The sequence below is a fragment of the Phaseolus vulgaris genome, chromosome 3, assembly GCF_000499845.2.
Source record: "Phaseolus vulgaris cultivar G19833 chromosome 3, P. vulgaris v2.0, whole genome shotgun sequence".
Lineage (NCBI taxonomy): Eukaryota > Viridiplantae > Streptophyta > Magnoliopsida > Fabales > Fabaceae > Phaseolus > Phaseolus vulgaris.
Window position 1 is genome coordinate 16,374,648 of NC_023757.2, and position 22,947 is coordinate 16,397,594.

General features: G+C 34.9%; 1 protein-coding gene across 3 annotated transcripts; it reads left to right on the forward strand.

Moving 5' to 3' along the window:
• The first annotated feature begins 859 nt into the window (after window positions 1-859).
• On the forward strand, window positions 860-21,483 carry LOC137806792 (sister chromatid cohesion protein PDS5 homolog A-like). Of its 3 annotated transcripts, none has more exons than XM_068607075.1 (33): window positions 860-1,128; window positions 1,922-2,125; window positions 2,281-2,462; window positions 2,865-2,991; window positions 3,098-3,316; window positions 5,692-5,908; window positions 6,005-6,150; window positions 6,255-6,397; window positions 8,963-9,112; window positions 9,226-9,274; window positions 9,356-9,547; window positions 10,302-10,484; window positions 11,073-11,227; window positions 11,308-11,434; window positions 11,682-11,831; window positions 11,917-11,973; window positions 12,132-12,268; window positions 12,370-12,487; window positions 12,667-12,801; window positions 12,899-13,095; window positions 13,949-14,105; window positions 14,205-14,348; window positions 14,925-14,996; window positions 15,077-15,691; window positions 15,788-15,895; window positions 16,051-16,130; window positions 16,467-16,518; window positions 16,631-16,717; window positions 16,845-16,870; window positions 17,123-17,179; window positions 17,299-17,438; window positions 20,334-20,731; window positions 20,809-21,483. In XM_068607075.1, exons 1-33 carry the CDS (start codon window positions 1,036-1,038, stop codon window positions 20,857-20,859), a joined length of 4,968 nt encoding a protein of 1,655 aa, XP_068463176.1. In that variant the 5' UTR covers window positions 860-1,035; the 3' UTR covers window positions 20,860-21,483. The 3 variants fall into 3 exon arrangements, with proteins under 3 accessions (XP_068463176.1, XP_068463177.1, XP_068463178.1); XM_068607076.1 differs by having other exon boundaries at window positions 16,848-16,870; XM_068607077.1 differs by lacking the exon at window positions 14,925-14,996.
• The last annotated feature ends 1,464 nt before the right edge of the window (window positions 21,484-22,947 follow it).

The window sequence follows — 22,947 nt, forward strand, 5'->3', positions numbered from 1 at the left end:
ATATGTAGATTTTTTTTTTAATTTCTATATACTAAAATTAATAAAACAATTTTTTTTCCAAAAAATTGATAATTAAAAAGAAAAAATTGATTTGTGAACCTCTATTTCTATTACATTTGCTGTGATGTGATGTTTATTTATAACCCTACAACCTATAACATGCTATTTTATCACAAAGATGTAGAAATATTTAAAATGTTTGAGGAGTAGATAAGCAGAAAAAAAAAAGTCTTTACGAGTTTTCCTAAAGAAGAATAGTTTCAAACTTTGGAATTAAATTATAATTTATTATATATACTCATTATATTTAAATTTAGTATACATTTATAATTTAAAAGACAATCTGATAAGTGTCCATATGTGATACTGTATTAAGAGACATGTTTACTTTATTCTATATAAATATTATTGATTTATGGAAGTAAGCAATTAAATTAATTATTTTTCCTTTTAAACTAACCAACGTATGATAATCCTTTTCTTAATTTTTTTTACATTTCTCTTAAATATAAAAAATTAATTTGTAGCCTATTTTGTATCTTTTTTTTGAAAGGATGAAAAAAAAATTGTGATATTTATAAGTATTTTTAACCTAAACAAATGATAATTTATGTTTATTAATTGTTGAGATTTAAAAGAAAAAAAATTATACAAAACAATGACTTATGATATGATCGCTGGCCGCATCAACGTGTGTGGGAGTGTAAGAAAAGGTTAAAAAAAAGTAAAAGAAGGAAGGAAAGATCCGAAAATATCCTAAAAAGAGTGACGCCAACACAAAAGATATATTTATTATTTAAAAAAAAATTATCGTGTTAAGTTAATTAATTAAAATTACCGCTTTTAAGTATAAAAAGTTGGGTTGGGTGTTCGAAAACAGAAGGCAAGTGAATGGGGTGTGGACAGAACAAAACATAAACGCAAACATCGGAGCGGAGCCAAAACCAAAACCCTCTTTCTTTTCTCTTTCTTTTCTCTTCCCTCCAAGTCCATGAAAGAGCACTGAAACGACAGCGTTTAATCAAGAGAGGAATTATGGCTCAGAAGCCTCACCTGCAACTCAAGGAGCTGGGATCCAAACTCGAGACTCTTCCCTCCTCCAAAGACGCTCTCGTCAAGCTCTTGAAGGTTTGCATTTTTTCGTTCTAAATTCTCCTCTTCGCCACCTCTCAAAACCTCCTCATTTTATTTTGCTTTTTCCAATTCAGAACTTTCTTCTCTCTTTTCTGTTCCTTATATCCGTTGCTTTCTGTTTGGAAATAATAGGAAACTAGACTCACGATTTTTCTTTTATGGCGATTTCTGTTTTTAGGAAAATAGGATTTATTTTAGCTTCCACGCCTTCAATTCGGTGGGCTTTGCTTCCGCCGAATTTACTGCTTTAACGTGTTATTTGATTGAGAATAAGAACTAGTAGATTTACTATGCCTGAGTTTGGAGATATTTATGATGATTTGGATGAGAATCTTTGGAGTTAGGGTAACTTTTCAATCTGTGCGCTAAAATATGAGAAGTTGTTAACCAGGGCGTTTGATTGTCTCGTGCTGTAGTTTATTCTTGACAAGTTGCCTATATTTTGGATAATGAGGATACTGATAAAAACTAAATTGTCATTTACACTTCTTTCTTCCTCTTTTGCAACATTCATGTTTATTTGCATTTGAGATTGAAGGGGCCGTTTACTCGAGTTCGATTATTAGATCAACTACAAAGTCTTTTAATGGAATAAAAATATGAATATAGAGAACGTATATCAGACTGTGATTTGTGAATGATGGACTGGAGATATAGGTTCAAATACTACTGTGAAGTTGCTCACATGGATGTAGTCTTAAGAAAGTAGTTTCTTATAAAGCTACTGGGCCTTTGGTTTTGGTAATTGCTAATCTCCCTCAGCTCTCAATATTTTTTCAATATGCAGCAAGCTACTCCATGTCTTGCTGAGTTGGACCAGTCACCTTCGACATCAACATTGGAGTCAATGAAGCCTTTTTTCAATGCAATTGTTAAGCCAGAATTGTTGAAGCACCAAGATAGGGATGTCAAGCTTCTAGTTGCAACATGTGTGTGTGAGATAACTCGGATCACTGCACCCGAAGCTCCTTACAGTGATGCCATTCTAAAGGTTCCTTTCATCTACTCAGATTATCTAATTATAGTCTGTCTTCTATTTTACTGCTAAAAAATACAATGATTTCACTTTCTGTTTCAGCCACAAAATTGTTGGGAACATAATTTACGATGATCTTTTTTTCTGATCTTAGTTGAACCTCCTTGCAGGATATCTTCTACTTGATTGTAGGCACTTTTAGAGGTCTAAGTGATACCAATGGTCCATCCTTTGGCCGGAGAGTTGTTATATTGGAGACTCTCGCCAAATATAGATCATGTGTTGTCATGTTGGATCTTGAATGCAATGATCTGGTGAATGAAATGTTCAGTATTTTCTTTGCAGTTGCCAGGTTTGTCTATCATAAAGTCTTTATTGAATTATGAGATGTGTGTCAATTTAAGGAGTAACAAATGCAGATTTCCTCCTGCAAGTTTCTGCAATTCAGTTCCAAGATTATAGACTAGATAATTTGTAGTATGTTATATTTTTCTGGATCATTTTTTCTCTCTGCCAATCATAAAAAAATGAGAAATGGAGTAAAGATAATTTGACAAAGCATACATCTTGTGTCCTTGGAATTTGAATCTTTTGAGAGGCTAGGGATGTCCTGCTATATAAACAGTCTACCTAGTTGGATAAGGCTTGATTGTTGTTGTTAGCCATTTTATTGTATGTCAGTTTTTCTATGGTTATTCCTCTTAGTATTAATAATGGTACCTATATATATATATATATTTTTTTTTATGCTTAGAGATGATCATCCGGAAAGTGTTCTGTCATCCATGGAAACTATAATGGTGGTTCTCTTAGAAGAGAGTGAGGATGTGCGTGAGGATCTTTTATCTATTCTGCTGTCTAAATTAGGCCGTGAAAAAAAAGTAAGTATTTCTTTCATAAACTAATTTCCTGTTAAAGGAAGATAGCTGATTCTCGTATTGCTCAAATATTATTAAAAAACTTGATGATGTGGATATTTAATTCCAGGCTGTTAATACGGCTGCAAGGAGGCTTGCTATGAATGTCATACAGCAATGTGTAGGAAAACTTGAACCTAGCATTAAACAATTTTTGCTTTCATTAATGTCTGGAGATAGCAAGCCGGTGAACAATCAAGTGGAATACCATGGAGTTATCTATGATCTATATTGCTGTGCTCCTCAGATCCTGTCTGGAGTTCTCCCTTATGTGACTGGAGAGCTACTGGTAATTAGTAATTTAGTTTTCTTTCCTTACTGATGTTAGAATGATAGAAACTGGTTCAGAGAATTGGGATTAACAAGAAAAAAAATATTTTTATTTAACAGACTCCTTCTCTGGATGCCGGAAACCTAAAGTACAAAGTAAACTCTTGGCAGAAAATTATGGGGATTTGAGAGCCTAGTTTCTCCCCCCAACACGATAACCAACTAGCTGCCTCCCTCTCCTTTTCTGTCTCTCCATAACAGCCTAATTAATTAACGGATTGCTATAGCAGGATGACCATCATTATGAAATTTGTAGATGTAAATTAGATTATTAATAATACATATAGAATGTTCAAATAAAAAAAGGATCTAATAATAAAGTCATTTATGATTAATTATTGAAACTCATAATTTTAAACCTATCATAGAAATAGAACTAAGTAACCAGAGTTAATTAGTATAAACAAAGAAAAATAACATAGCAAGAGACTCCTTTCTTATGTGAACAAAGCGGAGCCAAGGACATAAACAGAATAGAAATCATAGGACAGTGAGCTATAGTGCTTTAATTGTGAGTTGGTTGGAAATGCACCCATAGCCTATCACAGAACAGAGGAAAGATCTGTGAGAGCAGTGTGTGATTTAGCTTGTTTGGAAGGGTTTCACACTCTATCTAATGAAAAAAGGGAGATCAATTATTATATTGTCCCTAAAAATTTGGTAGACAACTTTCAATCAAGGGAAAAGGGTTTTTTGGCCCCATGCCACCAGTAATGGCTGTGACAGCTGCAGAGTCAATGTTGTCAAAATTGAAGTCCTACCTAAGACGAGGAGGGAGATGGAAAATTGGACGAAGTAGGGTTGGTATTTGTAACATGGATTGTTTGTATTATCATTAAAAATACAAAATTATACTTGAAGATACATTACATATATACATAAAACAACATATAACAAATAACATACGAATCACAAAATTTAGCTATACTTAATTTCAAATTTCATACACATATTCACTGATAAATCATAAGGACATAAAACAGAGAACAGAGCGATAGAGGTGTGATAACTTCTATTGTTGAAATCAGAACTTGAGGCAGAGATGCAAATGGGTGAAATCAGAACCTAAGGAAGACACCAGAATTCAGTTACAGAAGGCCAAAATCAGCACACAAGGCAGAGATGCAGGTGGCCAGGGACCAGAATGCAGTCACAGTTTGCTGAACTCAGCTCATAAGGCAGAGGTGCAGATGGTCAAAGTCAGAATTCATGTGCAAAGAGAAGCCAGACAGTAGAGAGATTCCCAATGTCAGTATTTGCAAAAAGAAGGCGGAGAATAGAGAGAAGGAACAAGGAGAGATGGGGTGGGGTGGAGTTGAGAATGTGGTGAGGGAGATGCCACGGTGGTAGGACATGAATGAGGATTCATAAAATTAGGGTGGGTTTGCAAATTTGAGATGCAAAACCCAAACCCTAAACCCAACCAAAATCAATACCCAAGGCAGAGATGCAGATGGCCAGAGACTAGAGTGCAGTTTCAGATTGCTGAAATCAGCCCACAAGGCAGAGGGGAGCCCAAATTCTGAACGTGCAAAGAGAAGGTGAAGAATAGAGAAATCCCCAAAGTCAGAATTCGCAAACAGAAGGCAGACAGTAGAGAGTAAGAATAAGGGGTGAGGGGTCGGGGGTGATTTGAATGTGGCGAGGGAGAGACCACTAGGGTAGGGCATAAATGAGTGAATTATAAAATAAGGGTTACTTTGCAAAATCATGACACAATGTAAAGCCCATTTGCCTGAGCCAAATTTACTTACAAAGGATTGCTAATCCCTGATCCTATGAAGATCAGTGATTTCACTCTGATTACAAGAATTTACTTTTACAGATCTGCTTCGGCATATATAAGAGTCCTTAAATGCTCATAAGATCTGCAATTTTATGATCTTCGTCTGCACTGCATGTGATTTCGACAATAGTGCATGTCAAAGCGGGTTTGACAGCCACTTTATAAAAATTAGACACTGGCTTATTGCTGCTTCCAGCCACATGATGCCATCATATCAGCTGTGTTCTATTGACAAATATACTGACAAGGTCCAGCTACCTGGGCCCATCCTTATTTGTCCTGCTGTACTCCTTCCTAATTGGGGACTGGATGCTAACATTGATGGCCCATGTCTTTTTGAACAGTGCCTTTTATTTCCGATATAATAGCCTTGTTGCTATGATAAATATTTTTTGGGTTAAATTTATACTTATACTTTGTGGAGGTTCTGTGTTTTGTAAAGTATGAAGTTGTACTATTAAAGTCACATTGTCATTTTTATTTCTCATATTTTGTTCATGGGTTTAGCAATATAGTCTGGATTCTCACTTGTAATTTGGAATTTGTAGACTGACCAGCTGGAAACCCGTTTGAAAGCTATGAACTTGGTTGGCGACATAATTTCTCTTCCAGGATCTTCCATTCCTGAAGCATTTCAGCCCATATTTTCAGAATTTTTGAAGAGGTTGACTGATAGAGTTGTTGATGTCCGCATGTCTGTCCTTGAGCATGTAAAGAACTGTCTGCTGTTAAATCCTTTCAGAGCTGAAGCTCCTCAAATAATATGTGAGTGCACTAAACACATGTTCATACATTCAGTCTTGTCTTTGTTTCCTTTTATTGTTGTCCTATATTTTCTGACTTTAATTGGATCAATCTTAGCTTCCCTTTGTGAACGGCTGCTGGATTTTGATGAAAATGTTCGAAAACAAGTCGTGGCTGTTATCTGTGACGTGGCATGTCATGCCCTGAATGCTGTTCCGCTTGAAACTGTGAAACTTGTTTCAGAACGGCTTCGCGATAAATCTGTATGCATACCTTTTAAATGTTTGTTTTTGTTTCTATATCTTAATTAACTGTTTGATAATTTTAACTACAGTATCCGTTTCATCATTTTCCTTTGCATTTGCAGCTACTTGTTAAAAAGTATACAATGGAAAGATTAGCTGAAGTGTATAGAGTTGTTTGTGAAAAGAACAGTGACACTGTCAATCCTAATGAATACAACTGGATTCCTGGGAAGATTCTTAGATGTTTTTATGACAAAGATTTCCGGTGAAATACTTGTGCTATATTCTTTATTGCCTCTGCACTTTATCGTCTTATTCTTATTTAATCCAACTAAGGCTATGTACTCTGAAGTTCAATTACCTCAGACTCTATTTCTAGTAGAAAGTTGAGTAGTCACTTGAGATGAGTGCCCATTAATTATTAGACAATACAAAATGTCTATGTTAGTATTGATTTATCAATCCATTTTTCTATAGTAGTAAATTTTTATTTTGAAATGGCAGAGAGAATAGATAACATTTTTAATAATCATTCACCACAAATATCTATATTGATGCAATTCTAGTTTTATTTTAAGGTCAGATATATGTTTGAAATACAATTTAGGTCCTTATACATGACTCAATCTCAAACTGGTTCTTATATATATTTTTTTTCTTTTTAAATTTAGCACCCAACTTGCAATTGTTTTCAATTAGGCTGTGACTGTATGTTATATAATACTGTTTGTTGGAGTCGCAATATGATTATGGTGCTGGCTATGGTGGGAGAGCCAAATATGTCTCCACTTTAGGAGAGTACTTTACATGTGTTAGATTTATTAATTGTTGTTTTAACTGCTGAGATCCTTTTTTTTACTCTGTTTCCTTTGTCCTTGCTCCCATTGTCACTTTCCTGGTCCCGTAACACATACCCTTCCCACTCCTTTATGTTTGATTGGACATAGATGCTTCCTACTGCTGCTGTACCTGGCCGTTTCAATATTGCATTGGTGCCTTCAACAAACCATTGGTCCACTCCTTAAATGCTCCCTACCTACTCTTTCTTTTTCTTTCTTAGAACATGGAAGCAAAAAAAAAAAAAAAAGAAAGAAAGAAATTATTTTTGTTGTGGACATCGCTGTGTTTGTCTTTCTGAAAATGAAGAAGAATGGAAACTGTGTTGCCAAGATAAGACTCATTCCCCTTGGCATCCTCCATTCAAATGTAATCATTAAATTAAATGAACCTATGTAATGTCAACTTCGTCCAAGGGATTTATTTATGAAAAAAAAAAGAGATAAATTAGTGTAATGTGTGTGCAAATTAAAGCTTGGGCTTTGGGGCTAGCAGTTGAATTTGAAATTGCTAGTGCTTGGGAAATGGTTAATCTAGATAATGAAAGTGAGAATGGTGAAGGAAGGTGTCCTCTGAATTAACTCATGTGAACAGGATTCGAGTTAATGGACTGATGGTGGAGGGTGTGCTCAGAATTAATCCCGTCACCGCTCTGTCTGGCATTCATAATCAATGATGCTTTGGACATGGACCTAGCCAGGATGGCGAAGTTGCTGCTGAGGTTTAAGAACATTCTGAAACATGATGGGTTCAAGGTGAATCTCGTGCTTGTTAACACTAATAGGAAGCGTCATGTGTAGGTGGAATGTCTGACCATGCGAATTTGAGTTCTTTGGTTCCATGTTAGGTGGAGTCATTGAGCAGTGATGATTACCGAGCCTTCACTGCAGGAAGGAAATGGAGGAGGGAGTGCCACTGCAGACAGCTACTGGTGGTAACAAAGAAGAAGGAAGGGGAAAAGAAACTAGGAAAGAGAGAGGGTTAGAGAGGGAAATGAAAAAGAGTAAAAAGGCAAAAATATCAGCTGTTGATTAATTAATGTGAATTACCTTCCCACAGCAGGAGATCTGATTCACTCTTCCATTGTATCCAGACCCTAGGATTATAGGCAACAAATTGAAAAAGATTGTCATATATAGTCACCGGGATACATAATCCAGTCCCTATACATAAAATACTTTTCAATTAGGTTATAATCTTCACAGTTTCTTCATTCCAATATCACTACTTTATAGCAACAGATGATGGAAACAAATTGAAAATGATGGTACATATAAGGGCTGAGTTGAAAAGTTTGGGATATAGGGACCAATTTAAAAATTAGTGTCTTGTATGGTATAAAAAATATATTTATTATATAACCTTTATATGTCATACTGGTCATCTGTTTGATAATATTTATTTAGAATACTTCCATCATCCCCAAATTTGAGCTTGAATATCAAATAATAAACAAAAAGTATATTTGATAAAGCATAAAACTCAAGTTTTGTCATTTAATTAGTCTATATTTGAGTTTTAAATTCAATCTACTATGAGCGTAAAAATTGGTCCCCTATTTTAGTAGCAGTGATTTATGAAAATCAAACTTCTATAATGGTTTGGCTGTGCATGAATGGATACTATACATAAACTTTACAGAACAGTGGATTAAAATGAATATTTAGTATATATTCTGTATTTTCATATTGATTATAATATGGATTTTGTTTTATTTGGTTTTGTATAATATTCATTAAAAAATATTATGCCATTGAAGAAAAAGATCTTGTGATTCTTAAAATATGTGCTGTATTAGAAGGAGGGCACCCTTACTTAGGCCAGTGATTTCCTTGTTGTAGTTTGTTGCATTGTTTTTTTTTTGTCATTACTCTATAGCATAACTTGTTTAAGTACCTGCAAACTTTTTCAAGTACAAAATTAGTTTTCTATGTGTTTTTTGTAGTGTTAGAGTTCTAATAACTGGTGTTTCTCCTTTTAAATTTTTTTGCAGATCTGATATAATTGAATCTGTTCTGTGTGGGTCACTGTTTCCTCTAGAATTTTCAGTCAGTGTTATTGCTAAACATTGGATTGGAATTTTCTCTGGATTTGATAGAGTGGAGGTAAAAGCTCTTGAAAAAATATTGGAGCAGAAACAAAGGTAAGCTTGGTTCATTTCTGTGATGGGCAGATGGCTTACACAACTCTGGTGTCTCAACATCAGTGAGCAATAAAAGTTTTCCCTTTTAACTATACCATACCTCTTTGGTACAGGTTACAGCAAGAGATGCAGAAGTATCTGTCTTTGAGGCAGATGAGTCAGGTATTTGATATTGGAGATTGGAATGAAATTATCAAACAAAATTTTGCAAAGGAAAAGGAATTGATTCTCATTTAAATGCAGGATAAAGATATTCCCGAGGTGCAAAAGAAGATTCTTTTCTGTTTCAGAGTAATGTCCCGTTCGTTTGCTGACCCCGTAAAAGCTGAAGAGAGTTTCCTAATTCTGGATCAATTAAAAGATGCTAATATCTGGAAGATTTTGACTAATCTTGTTGATCCAAATACTAGTTTCCATCAAGCTCGTGCCTACCGGGTAAAATAACCAATACCGGATAGATATGTTGGGGGTAGTTATTTGGGAAACCATGGTTTCAAATTGTATGGGCATTCTCAATTCATGTGGTATATATCACTTGCTTACTTCCCATGAATTCAGGTCACAATTTTGTCCATGTTATATGTCTGATTTCAATCCTTTTCTGGCCCTGTCATTAGTTGCTACCATAGATTTTACTGCAATAGACTATGCTCTTCATGTGTTTTTACTTTTCTTGGTTATGAATCTGATTAATTGTTCATTTACTCTGCCTGTGGGTACTACTTTGCTAGCCTTTGTCAGCAGCATAGTAATCTAGTGCTAACCTTATTATGTAATGCATACTCTATTTAGTCTAATCTTCTTAAATAATGCCACAACCAAGACAATTGCTCTTTTGGCATCTACTAAACTACACTTAAACACAAAACAGTATAACAAGATTCAGAAGTTGATGTTGATAATGTCATTCGTCTGTCTATGTGTCTTCTCTCCTGAAGCCATTCTGAACATTTCTTATATGTGCCAATAAGAGCAAACTACATACATTCAGTACCATAATTCCAAACAGATATTTACTTTTAGGGGGTCTATGATAAGGAGCAACTTTGCAAGTTTCAACATTTAAAATATAATCTCATTCTTATGATTCTGACAAACATTGTCTTATTTTTACTTTCCTGAAAGAAAGAAAGAAGCTGTAGCTTGTAGTATGTTTTGTACTGATTTTAAGTATTTTTTTTGTTTGCAGGATGATTTGCTTAAAATACTTGGAGAAAAACATCGTCTCTTTGAGTTTTTGAACACCTTCTCTGTGAAAGGCTCTTATTTGCTTTTTAACAAGGAGCATGTAAAAACAATTCTCCAAGAAACAACAGTTCAAAAATCTGCAGAAAAAGCTCAGCATACACAATCTTGCATGAATATATTGGTGGTAAGAATATGCCATCTGGCTTTGTTTTTTGCACTGTTATTTAACATTTGTCTATGAATTATAAGCAAATACTTCACAGCTTTTGCTTGTAATGATTGCAAAGCAAAGCGAGAATTTATGTCTTTGCTGGATGCTGGTTGATTGGAATTAGTTAGCTAAGAGTATTGTGTCTGTCAAGTGCCAACTTATTCTACAAGCTTAAAATGTTTGGGGGATGCCTAGGAATTGTGAAAATTTTTCAAGTGGAAAGAACCCAAACCTGCAACTTCAGTGGGTGGGGGGGATTTAACATAATTTTAGAATGGAGGTGTTATGGATAGAACTCGCCTTGGAGAGGCATTGATACAATGCCATACAATCAGTTCATCTTAATTGTTTAAGCTGATAAAAGAGAGCCCGAGAATGGTTTTCATAAGTGTGACATGAGTTGCGATGGTTTTTATTTTTTAGTATCATGTCATATCCAATAATATAATGGTATTTAAATCTGCTATGAAGCAGTTGTATGACTTGATTCATTTTTTGGACATTATAATCAAGAATTGCTAGAACAATATTTTTAACTTCCTGGTATACTTTAAATTGCAGATAATTGCTCGCTTCAGTCCATTGCTCCTTCGTGGAAGTGAGGAGGAGCTGGTTAAATTACTGAAAGATAATAATAATACAATAAAGGAAGGTGTTCTAAATGCTGTAGCTAAGGCTGGTGGTACTATTCGTGAACAACTTGCAGTCACATCAAGGTACTATTGTTGTCACTGTTAGCATTTTTAAAAATGCATTTCCTTGCAAAGTTTTCTTACCATCTCCTTGTTTCTTGCAGTTCTGTAGACCTCATATTAGAGAGACTATGTTTAGAAGGAAGTCGGAGGCAGGCAAAGTATGCTGTCCATGCACTGGCTGCAATTACAAAGGATGATGGCCTCAAGTCTCTCTCTGTTCTATATAAGGTTTGATTTAGTTTATTCAATTATTTAAAAAAACATTTTATTACTCTGATTTTCGTTAGAGGTGAGCCTTGGTGTGACAGTAATGTTGGTGCCTTGTGAACTGGAGGTCTCAAGTTTAAATACTGGAGACATCCTCTCTGCTTTCACTGATAAGACTGGATACATCTACTCTATCCAAACCCACGAGATGGAAGCCTTATGCAAATTTTTGCCTTTATTCTGATTCTTCTTGTTGCCTTATGTGCAGAAACTTGTAGATATGCTGGAAGATACAACACATCTGCCTGCAGTACTTCAGTCTCTGGGGTGTATTGCACAGACAGCAATGCCTGTCTATGTAACCAGAGAGAAGGAAATTGAAGAATTTATACTAAACAAGATTCTGAAAAGTGATAGTGTAAGTGTTTCAAATCCCTGGTGTGCTTGTTTATGAAATAAGCATGATTGTTTGATTTTCATCTAAATGTGTTTTTCTGTTTCAGAAAGAAGATAACCTGAAAACATCTTGGGATGGTCAAAGCGATCTTTGTATGCTGAAGGTTAGTTTGATGAACTGTCAACTCTGTTTAAGATACTTTAGGTTATTATTTTTGTTGTGATTTGATACATAAGAAACTGCTTATAAGTGGCTTCTTTTTTGACATCTTATTCTCTCTATTTCTCACTGTTTTCTCTTGTTTTTCTTTCTTCAATGCAGATATATGGCATTAAAACATTTGTAAAGAGCTACTTGCCAGTCAAAGATGCTCATGTTCGTCCAGATATTGACAGGATTCTGGATATACTTAGGAATATTTTACTATACGGTGAAATATCAAAGGATATAAAATCAAGGTATATATATGAGCTTCAGAGTTATATTTTTATAAATTAAATAAATTTTTAAATTGGACAATGGGTTTAAATACTATGTATTCATTTATGCTTACTTGCAGTTCAGTTGATAAGGCCCATTTGAAGCTAGCTTGTGCAAAAGCAGTTCTTCGTTTGTCAAGACTTTGGGATCACAGGATACCTGTTGATCTTTTCCACTTAACTTTAAGGGTGTCCGAGGTGGGCTGTGTCTTCTGTTTACTAAATTTCTTCTAGAGTATTAATTGATTTTTCATTGCGATTTTATCAAGATAAAAAGGCTACTTCTGTTCATATTTAAAGGGGGTTATTAATTTGTTAAAATTTCATTTAAATGTGGGAATAACTGCTTCTCATGGTCTTCTTTTTGAGTTTTGTAGGTTAGTTTCCCTCAAGCTAGGAAATTTTTATTGAGTAAAATACACCAATATATCAAAGACCGCCTTTTGGATGCCAAATATGCGTGTGCTTTCTTATTGAACATATTTGGAACCAAACCAAACAAGTTTGCAGAGGTAATTTGCCAATTTGTTGTCTCTTTCAAAATTGAAAATTTTCTTTGCTTTAACTTCAATTTTTTTTTTCCGTGATAACCTCTTTGTTTTAATTCAGGATAAACAGAACCTGGCTGACATTATTCAAATGCACCAACAGTTGAAGGCACGACAACTTTCTGCACAATCAGATGCAAATTCCTTGGCCACTTACCCTGAATACATTCTTCCGTACCTAGTTCATACACTTGCTCACAATTCATGTCCCAGTGTTGATGACTGCAAGGAGTTTGGAGCATATGATGATATATACCGGTATCTTCGCTTACCGCACAAGGCATTTGTTTGCTGGATGCAGTATTTGAATACTTTTTTAATAGTGTGAAAAGAGATGATATAATTTTCTGTGGACAGCAGTCCTCATTGTAGTTTATTTGGGATTGAGCAGTTCTTCAAGCTTCTTTTTGGTGTTTGGCTAATGGTCCTTTTAGGAGTTTTTCTTTTACAGATCTATGGAGAGATTTCTGTGTTGTGCATGTTTCTTTCTGATTTCTTTCATTCCAGCGCTTTTGTTATCCTCTTACATTTGTGTCTTCCTCTTAATAATTTCTTTGTTTATTAAAAATGGTCGTGAAAAGATTCAAAAGAGAGATCTAGAAAAGAAGGGATAGAGGAACTTCAGTTTACTTTTAGTAATACATAAATGTTAGTGCTGTTTCTAATTATTTTATGACATATTGAAGTATGAAATGTTAATATTTGACTTATATTTGAAAGATATGAAGAATGCCACATGCTCATTAAGTTGAGAAAATGTTTGCCTTAATGCATATACCAAACTGCGTTGCATTATTTCACTTACTATGGTAGGCTTATAAGTTATAAGAATCTTAGTTTGGTACCTCAGGTTCTTTGTTAATATGTATGTAGTAGATATAACCCAGTCTGAGCACATTTTTGTATGTTCAGCACTTTTTCATGTATGGATTTGATGGCTGCATGTGTCTGTTTGACAGTTTTTTTGTCTTTTTTCGAGTGTGCTTATGATGCTGATTTGAAATATGGACGAGGAATGCAACTGGGCTTATGGCTATAAATTTATCAAACCTCAAAATATAATAGGTTGAAATGCTAATTGTTTTTGAATTTATATGTTATGAATTTTCAGGCAGTTTCACTTAATACTGTCGATGCTACTGCAAAGAGATGAAGATGTCAAGTCAGAAGTAACTACTGACAAAGAGAAGGAAATTATATCTACTATCACTTGTATCTTTCTGAGTATCAAGCATTCTGAAGATGTAGTTGACACATCAAAGTCAAAGGTTGAAATTAAATTATTTTTTCCATTACATGTTTAAAAATTGCTAAGGTCAAAGTGACTGGAGACTGTACTCTTACATCTTTTATCAATGAATGTCCAGAATTCGCATGCATTATGTGACCTTGGTTTAGCAATAACCAAACGCTTAGTGCAGAAGGATGTTGATTTGCTAGGATTGTCACATTTGGTTTCTCTACCTCCAATGCTATACAAAGCATCCGAGAAGGAAGGAGATGACACTGGGGTATGCTCCTTATTTTTGGTCAAATTTTTTAGTTCCTTCCAGTATGCTATTTATTCTTGTTTATAATGTGCAAAGTGCTTTCCAATTGAGAAAGTTTCATAGCAGCGGAGTTGCTTGCATCATATGAACTTAATATACTGATTTTAAATTTCATTAAATAATTTTATAATGTATGTACTGAAATTGTAGACTTGATACTTTAACTCAGCATTTGGTTTAGAATTAATAAAATTTGCATGAAGCTTGAGTTCTGCTGCATACACTTGGGTGGTTTTGTTGAAGGGAAACATTGCCTACCAATCAAGCATCTTGTTATAGCTTGATGGGTGTGATTAGCGTGGTTTTGTTCTTTCCTTAACAGGCAATGAAGTTGGGTTCATTCATGAATGTTTATTGACACAGTTTAATGACACTACATCTACAAGTAAAATATATACTGAGTAACCTAAAAGCAAATCAGTTAGCCTTTTCCTTGAATCAGCTGAACAGTATTATTATTTTTAACATTTATTGTTAGATCTTCGAATACTTTCAATAAAAATATAGTGCTAATTAATGCCTCTGAAATATTGGCAGGTAACTGAAGTTAAAACCTGGTTGGCTGATGAAAGTGCCTTGACTCACTTTGAATCTCTTGAACTAGAAATGGTATGTGAAATGCAGAGGGAAAGTGACCTGACAACTATCATTGTTTATATATCTTGAACCGTATATTTTTTTTATGTCAGGTTCATTCCCAGTCAGCTGAGAATGAAGCTTCGAAGGATGATGAAATAGATGGAAATGAAATACCTCTGCGAAAGATGTTAAAGCACATAAAATCTCAGGGAACCGGTGGCAAAAAGGTGAAAAGGAATAAATCTGTGCCAGCGGAAACAAAAAAGGCTGAAAATGATTTTGATACAGTAAATATGGTCAGACAAATTAACGGGGATAACTTAAAGACCTCTTCTAATTTGGAAGCAAGTAATGGCCATGGACATTCTTTGAGTAAGAAGTCCCTGAAGGATCTAGATTCTGCAACAGGTAAAAAGAGAAAAGCTAGAGAAACAACACCTACTGCAGTACCTAAACGTAGGCGGTCTTCATCTGCGCATGGAAAATTGAGATTATCAACTAGTATATCAAAGACATCTCGAAGAGTTTCAGGAGAAGAATCCCCTCAACCCAAGTTTCTGTTGGATGAAGAAGTTAATTCTGATGCAGATGGCAAAGCCATTCAGAAAAAAATGGTCAAAGGCAATGAGAAAGATTTGTTATTATCATCATTAAAACAAAAGGTTAAAGGTTCTGATGGTTATCATAATGATGAGTTGAACAAACCTGATGAGCATGACACGATGGTACAATCTTACTGTCAAGTATATTATGCTGGTGTGGTATCTAATAGATTAAAATGCTCTACACTTGTGCTTATTATTTTTTTGCCTCTGTTACAGAGTCTTGATCGTGTACAATTAAGTGATAAGACTGTAAGTAACATTAACAAGTCTTCCATAGGGTCCACTAAAAAGGGGAAAAGAAAAAGTATTGCAGGAATGGCTAAGGTAAGCTCTATTACTAGCCTTCTTCTCAATCATCATGTATGGATCTTTTATGCTTCCCCCCAAGCCCCCTTTCCCTACCCACCTTATATATTTTATAATTTGTGCTCGTGCAAATATATTGGAATACATAATTTGATTTGATTTACAATGTGCAGTGCACAACAAAGGGAGGTGAAATTGATACTGAAGATCTAATTGGTTGCAGAATTAAAGTGTGGTGGCCTATGGATAAGAAGTAAGTGCTAATGATAAATTTTATAGGGATCAGTTGCCGAATGAAAAATTAAGTTAGTTTTGGCCGTTTAGAAGCTCATGAAAAAGATTCAAAGCTCATGAAGTTAATTTTCACTAACGGGAGAAACTTATTTCATTTTTCATTCTTATTTATTTTGTTCTATGAAGTTTTTGTGGACAATTTTAGCTAAATGGGGCCATGATTTTAAGTTTTTTGAGCACAGTTTTTAATATGAATTGCCTTTAAAATTCAATGCTTTCCTCTAAAATTATGATTTTATTCCCTTTTCTTATAATTTCTAATTGTTCTCATGTTGGTGCCTTTGTTGTTCTTTAGATTTTATGGAGGCACCATTAAGTCCCATGATCCTTTGAAAGGAAAGCATGTGGTAAGTTGAATGATTCTGAACTTGCCCTTAGGATTTGGTACACCGTTTTTCTCCCTGCTGTCTGTTAATTATTACTTACAATCATGAAACAATGTTACTGTGTCATGTCAAGATATTATATGAAGATGGAGATGTAGAAATACTCCGTTTGGAAAAGGAGCGCTGGGAGCTTATTGACAAGGGCCGCAAATCTACTAAGGTCTCTGTTTTTTCCTTCTCTTCCTTTCTCTGAAGTATTTCTATATTTTCTATTTCCAGTAAAATATATCAGTCACCATTAAAATCTGAATAACTGATATATATTTATTTTTTAAATTTCTTGCCAGAAGATAAAGCTCTCTTCACCTGAAGCGTAAGTATCTGCTTGGCATATTGATTTTTATTTTAGTTGGTTTTTCTAAATACATAGTCATAAAATGATTATTAAATTTTAAAATTTAGAAAATAAAAAAGTTAATTGAATACGTGTTGTCTACATTAGGGGAATTGTTAAATTTTGTAGATACTTCCTAGCTTATTGGTCCTGTATAGCTGTACCCCTACCCCATTGAGTATGGTCTCCATTTTATGCACTAATTTTCTTGATTACTTTCATACTTTATAGTTCTGGGCAAAAACACAGAGGTTCAAGTGGCTCATCAAGTATAAAAGCAAAAAAAATGTGAGCGCGGAATCAGAGATCCTTATTGCACATCTGTGATTTTGCTTTATGTTCTATTTATTATAATTTGTATACTTTTTTCCTTTTTTTTTATCGGCTTCTATACTTTTTCCTTGTAGAATCAACGGTAAGAAATCTCCCAGCAAACCTGTAAACCGTGCATCAAAAAATAATTTACATCATGAGGATGCCAAAGAGACTACAGAGATATCAAATCCAGAAGAGACAGCAGCCCCTAAAGCCAATGAAATGTACTCAGGTAATATATCTTGAAAGACATTACAAGGTTGAACGTTAAATTTGCTTTGGAAATGAATATTATACGTATAATATATCCATGGTGGTCTCAAGTATCCCATGCATCATGATCTCCAAGTGAATCCCACAATTCTAGCACAGTGGTGCTAACATGCGGTGTGGATTTCATTGGAAACACAAGCGTGACTCCACTTCAATGTTGTGGAGTCTAGAATGCCGTTGTGAAGTTGGTGATGCAGGCAATAGCAGCCGCCTTATGTGATGTAAGTTTGAATTGCATCCTAGGCTTACATCCTCGTCAAGAATGTTCCCATGAGTTTGCAAATGTTGAATCCAGCTAGGGGGTGAGGGATAGAAGGCAGTGATTAAGTAGGAACAAACAAAAGATAAAGAAAGAAAACAAGGTCTGGGTGGGCTTTGGGTATGTGTCTTTTGCCTTCAAATTTTGTGGTTTCTTCCTCCACCCACATACTTTCTTGTAGGGATGGGAATGGGGCAGGTGCGAGTTGAACGGGTATAAATTTTGTCTTATTTCCATTAGGAAACAGAGTATTCCAAATATTAATTAAATAAATATTCTATAAAAAATTACACCAAAGAAACCATGACATTATCTAGTATCCAATGTCAAAATGATTCATATCTTTTTTTAATGTCAAATATCAAGAAAGAAATTATAATTGTATAAATATCAAATGAGGGTATTAAATAACAATTGGATAAAGTGAAATAATTATAAGGATGAGGAAGAATGATCAAAAGTATGACCTAAACTAAGGACCAAAGTAAAGTTAGTATAAGTTTTTTAGGTGAACTAATAAATTAAAGTTGTTTTAGTAATTTAAAACAGGGATGGATACGAGGACTGATAACATCCTCTCATCTGATTTGTATTTTTTCTTGAAGTTTGAAGGAGATTGGCGGAAGCTTAATGGAAATAGTGTCAAGGATGGCTCCATTGGAGCTATGGATTCCTTGGAGTTGCCATAAGAAGTATGTTGAGTGATTGGTTCAACCATATCAGTTGGAGAGGTGAAGGAGGAAACCAAAGATGTCTATCCTACAGCGGTTTAGACAAGGGAGTGCTTAGGCTTGCAAATTGACAGCATAACACTCATATATTTTGACCTACTAAAACATGAGCCAAGCACCCCAATTTCTAGGTTTAAGGGCCGGCCATTTACAAGCTAAAAGGGTGGGAAATTCAAATGTAATTCGGTTTGAAAATAGGTGCCTAAATGAAGTCACAAGGCAAGCATGATCAAGTGTGCACCATGTGACCTAATTAGGTCTAATGATCGAACTTGGGTTTAATGTGGGTTGCAATTAAGCCCAAGTATACCCTAGGTAGGTTTTAGAATCCTAACCCTAACCTAATTTACTTAAAAGCAAAAATACAAGTAGCAAGAAAATTTCCTACTCTACTCTACTTTTAAGCAAGAAAATTCAAATCCTACTTTAGAAATTTACACTAGGTTATGGTATTTTTGAACATGTATAAAAGAGTGTCTCTGCCATTAGTAGCAGAGTCCTAATCTTCTTGTATCCTCCTTGTCATAGCTTTAGTGGTTGGTCCTGAGCTGGGGCCTCTTCAATCAAGGATGATGATGAATATTAGAACATGTATGGGGAGAGAGCGGATATGTACATATTCCCGTAGCCAATTTAAAGAATTGGGTATTACTCGGATCCATACCCATAATCAACCAATGCGGGGATTTCTAGTTCAAATCGAGAGATTTTTGGACTATACTCACGGAAACGGGTTCATTTGCCATCCTATCTCCTCTTGACACTCCCATAATTTAAGAAAATGACCATAGTGTCCTTGTTTTCTTTGTACTATTTTCCTGATTAGGCTTCTAGAAAGCAAAATTTAATTCTAGATAATACAATCCGTGGTTATAAGGTTACAACTTGGAATTAATCTATCCGGAAAATGTGCACCTCTCCATAATTTCTGGAACATTTTTTTTCTCAAATTCCGGATTAGGTCTGCTATTAAAGCAATCACAATAGCATTATGCGTTGTAGGTTTGAACTGTGTCGTAGGCTTGCACCTTGTTTAGGATGTTCCGATGAGTTTGCAAACATTGAATCCAGCCAGTGGGTGAGGGATAGAAGTCATCATTTAGGGTTTAGGAACAAAAAAACATAAGGAAAGAAAGCCGCTTCAGGCTTGGGCTTGGGTATGGGTCTAGCTGCCTTGAAACTTGATTGTTTCTTCCTGCACCCTATGCTTTCTCGTGAAACTCCCATAATTTAAAGAAAAGACAGTCTTTTTTTTGTATTATTTTCCGGATTAGACTTTACATAAAGCAACAAATTGTGTTTCGGATAGAAGAATCTGTAGTTATAATACAACCCTGTACTTGCAAGATTAACAGCTCCGGATTGAACTTTCTGGAAAAAGTGCACCCTTGCCAGAAATTCTAAGAACATGTTTTTATTATTCTGAATTAAATAATTCAGAATAAACATATTTCTTTTATTCTAGAACAAACATGTTTTCTTTAATTCCGGATTAGGTCATCTAGAATAAAAACTCACGTGTCACGTTGTGTTTAAAACTTCTCCTGTGTTTATTATGTTTTATTTTGTGTATTATAAATAGTTAATTGGGCTGCAACTTTAAATTTAGAAGCCCAACAAATAGTTTAGATTTTGTTTTCTTGGAAGCATAGACTTAAAATTATGTTATATATTTGTTTTCATATTTCATGTTACTTTATGTTAAAATGATTCTAAAGATATGTTTTTTGTTATTGATCTTGAAACTTACTATTCACGTTTCAAAAATAGCCTTTACGATTCATACTTTGTATCCCGATTCAACTAGCTTGGTCACTACCTGTGCTTCATTTTGTTTCCTCATTTTCTTTTCATGGTGGTTCAGAAGAGGAATTGACTGGAGGGTTTGAGGAAATCACGAGAAAGGAGAAGAACTCTACCAAAAGTACAAAACCCGGTTCCAGAGGAAAGAGGCTAAGGAAAGGGAAGAACTTTCATTATACCGAAGAATCGAACGAAGTGAAGCAGGATTATAGTGAGAGGGTTTCTGAAGATAGAGAGAGTGCCCCACAAGGTAGTTCTGAAGAGAGAGAACTGGATAAATCAAATGGAGCCTTGAGGGAAAATGTTAATGGAGAAGAAGAATTAGATTCTGAAGGGCGTGAAGATGACAGCGATGCTGGAAGTAGTCCGAGAGAAATGGCGAGATCAGATATAGAACCGTCAAAGAGTCCTGATGATGACCATGACATAAAAGCTGAGATCTCTGATGACGTGCCTCTGGTAAATAACTCGCAATTGCAGCACTCATGTTTTTTAGTACTTGTTCTAAGCTCCTAATTTGATTTTGATTGATGCAGAGTAAATGGAAGCGTAGGAAGGGGAAGAAAAGCTCGGGGAAAGAACAATGAGCAGTTTAGCTGTTGTGATTTGTCTGTCAAGATTGCAGCGGAGTTGATGCTGTAGTAAAAGTACAGGTGTTAGCATAAATGTGACTGCACTGCCAAATTGGAGATCTTTTAGTTATTAACATTAATAAATATGCTTAGCATGCCTTGTAGCCACCCTGTAGAGCATAAAATAACAGCAGTCATCCCCATGTTTATAAGGAAAAAATGGTGACACTTTTGGGTTCTTTAGGGCTATGTTCCTACCAAATTAGCTTTAATTATTAGTTTAGGGGATAGGTTTAGTACATGAATATGATTTATCTAGGTGCCGTTCATCCTTCCAACACAATTGATATAATTGACTCGGTCAATCAACAATGTGTACAGCTATACGTGGGGATAATTGCATCTGTATCTTTAGGACTTCAACATATTTGTACTTCACCACATAAAATTAAAAAAGGTGACCTTATAATCCTGTCCTTAATTTATGTTAAACCAGTTGCACCACCATTACAGAGACTTAGCAAATCACCCACCATATATTAGATACCGTCTTTAAAAGTTAGTTGAGTAAATTATCCCAAGGCTGTATTAGACCATTTTTAATTTAGTATGATTTTTTTATAATAATTAATTTTGGCATGTTTTGGAGGACTCACTCTAGAGATTTTAAGACATTCTTCACGTGTTATTATTTTACCTTTTCTGATTAGAGCAATGTGTTCTTGCTAACACCTTATAAATGAGGGTGCAAACATGTACATTCAATTTATAACAAATGATTTTGTATAAAATTGTTTTCAATCTAAGACCCTTAAATAGAAGGTATAAAAATTAAATGCATGAAACAAATGAAGAATGGTGCATGAAACAAAATAAATTCCTTATGTTATCAAACACAAAAAATATTAAAACATTTCTACATTGCATATTTAGGATAACAAATAAAGAGTGAGAGGAGTTATTGAATGTATAATCTTAAATATTGTTAAACACATTTCAAATTTGCATTAAAAATTGATTAAATAAGTAACGGAATAGGGAAATTTTGATGTAGCATAAAGCCACAAGTTGGACATAACTTGTGTACAATTTAAGTATTTTCAATAATAAAACGTTTAGGGATATAACATCTATGTAGTTTAAGTAGTTCTCCCTGTAATTGTTTTGTGGGATATATTAATATTTATGAACATTTTTCACTAAGACATTCAGGTTTTTAGGTTTGGTATTAGTGTGCCCCTTTTGTTGGTTGAATTTGGTATTAGTGTGCCCCTTTGTTGGTTGAGAAGAGAGAACATTGAAGTAGGCAGTTACATATAAGAGAGACTTATTATCTCATTTGAAATTAACATTATATTTGAATCACATCTAAGTGGAGCAAGATATGTCCGTCACACGTCAACATAACCATATTTTTTTAGTATTTCTCCATTCCCATCTCATTTGTGCAAACTACTCCTTATCCCGTTGTTCACACCACATACTCTCCATTTGTCCCGACTACTGCCGACTCTCTGCAATGCCTCTCTGACCATGTTGACCATAATGTCGCTGCTGCTTCAGAGCACGACCTCCACCCTTGAGAGGTCCAGCGTGACCCTACTAGTAGGATCATCATCCAACTTCTTGGTAGAGAGTAAGTCATACTAAATGTATATTTAATTTTATTTTTATGTTACCATGTTTGTAATTTGATTTGTTTGTATTGTAGGTGAACGCCAAATCATTTTGCTAATGAAGCAATTGGACATTGCATTCAGTCTCACTGCCTTCATGAGTCTCCTCCGCGTCCGATGTTGCTTAGTCGTCGTTCACCTCTGCGACGTCGTAGTGTGAGCTTCCTTGCACCGTGTCTCTGGTCGTTCATCGTCGCAGTTCAGTTCAGCTCCTTCTCCATTGTTGATGCCGGAGGTAAATGTTTAAAGGTTCATAATTTTTTGATTCATTTATTTTGAATTATTGGGCTGCAATGTGTTTGTGTTATGGGTTGGTTGTTGTTGTTGCTGGTATGTCATTTAAACTGGTTGAGTGTAAGCTGTAATGATTAAAAATTGTATGTCTAGGGTTTGACTTTGCGATTTTTGGATAAAGATGAATCTCGGT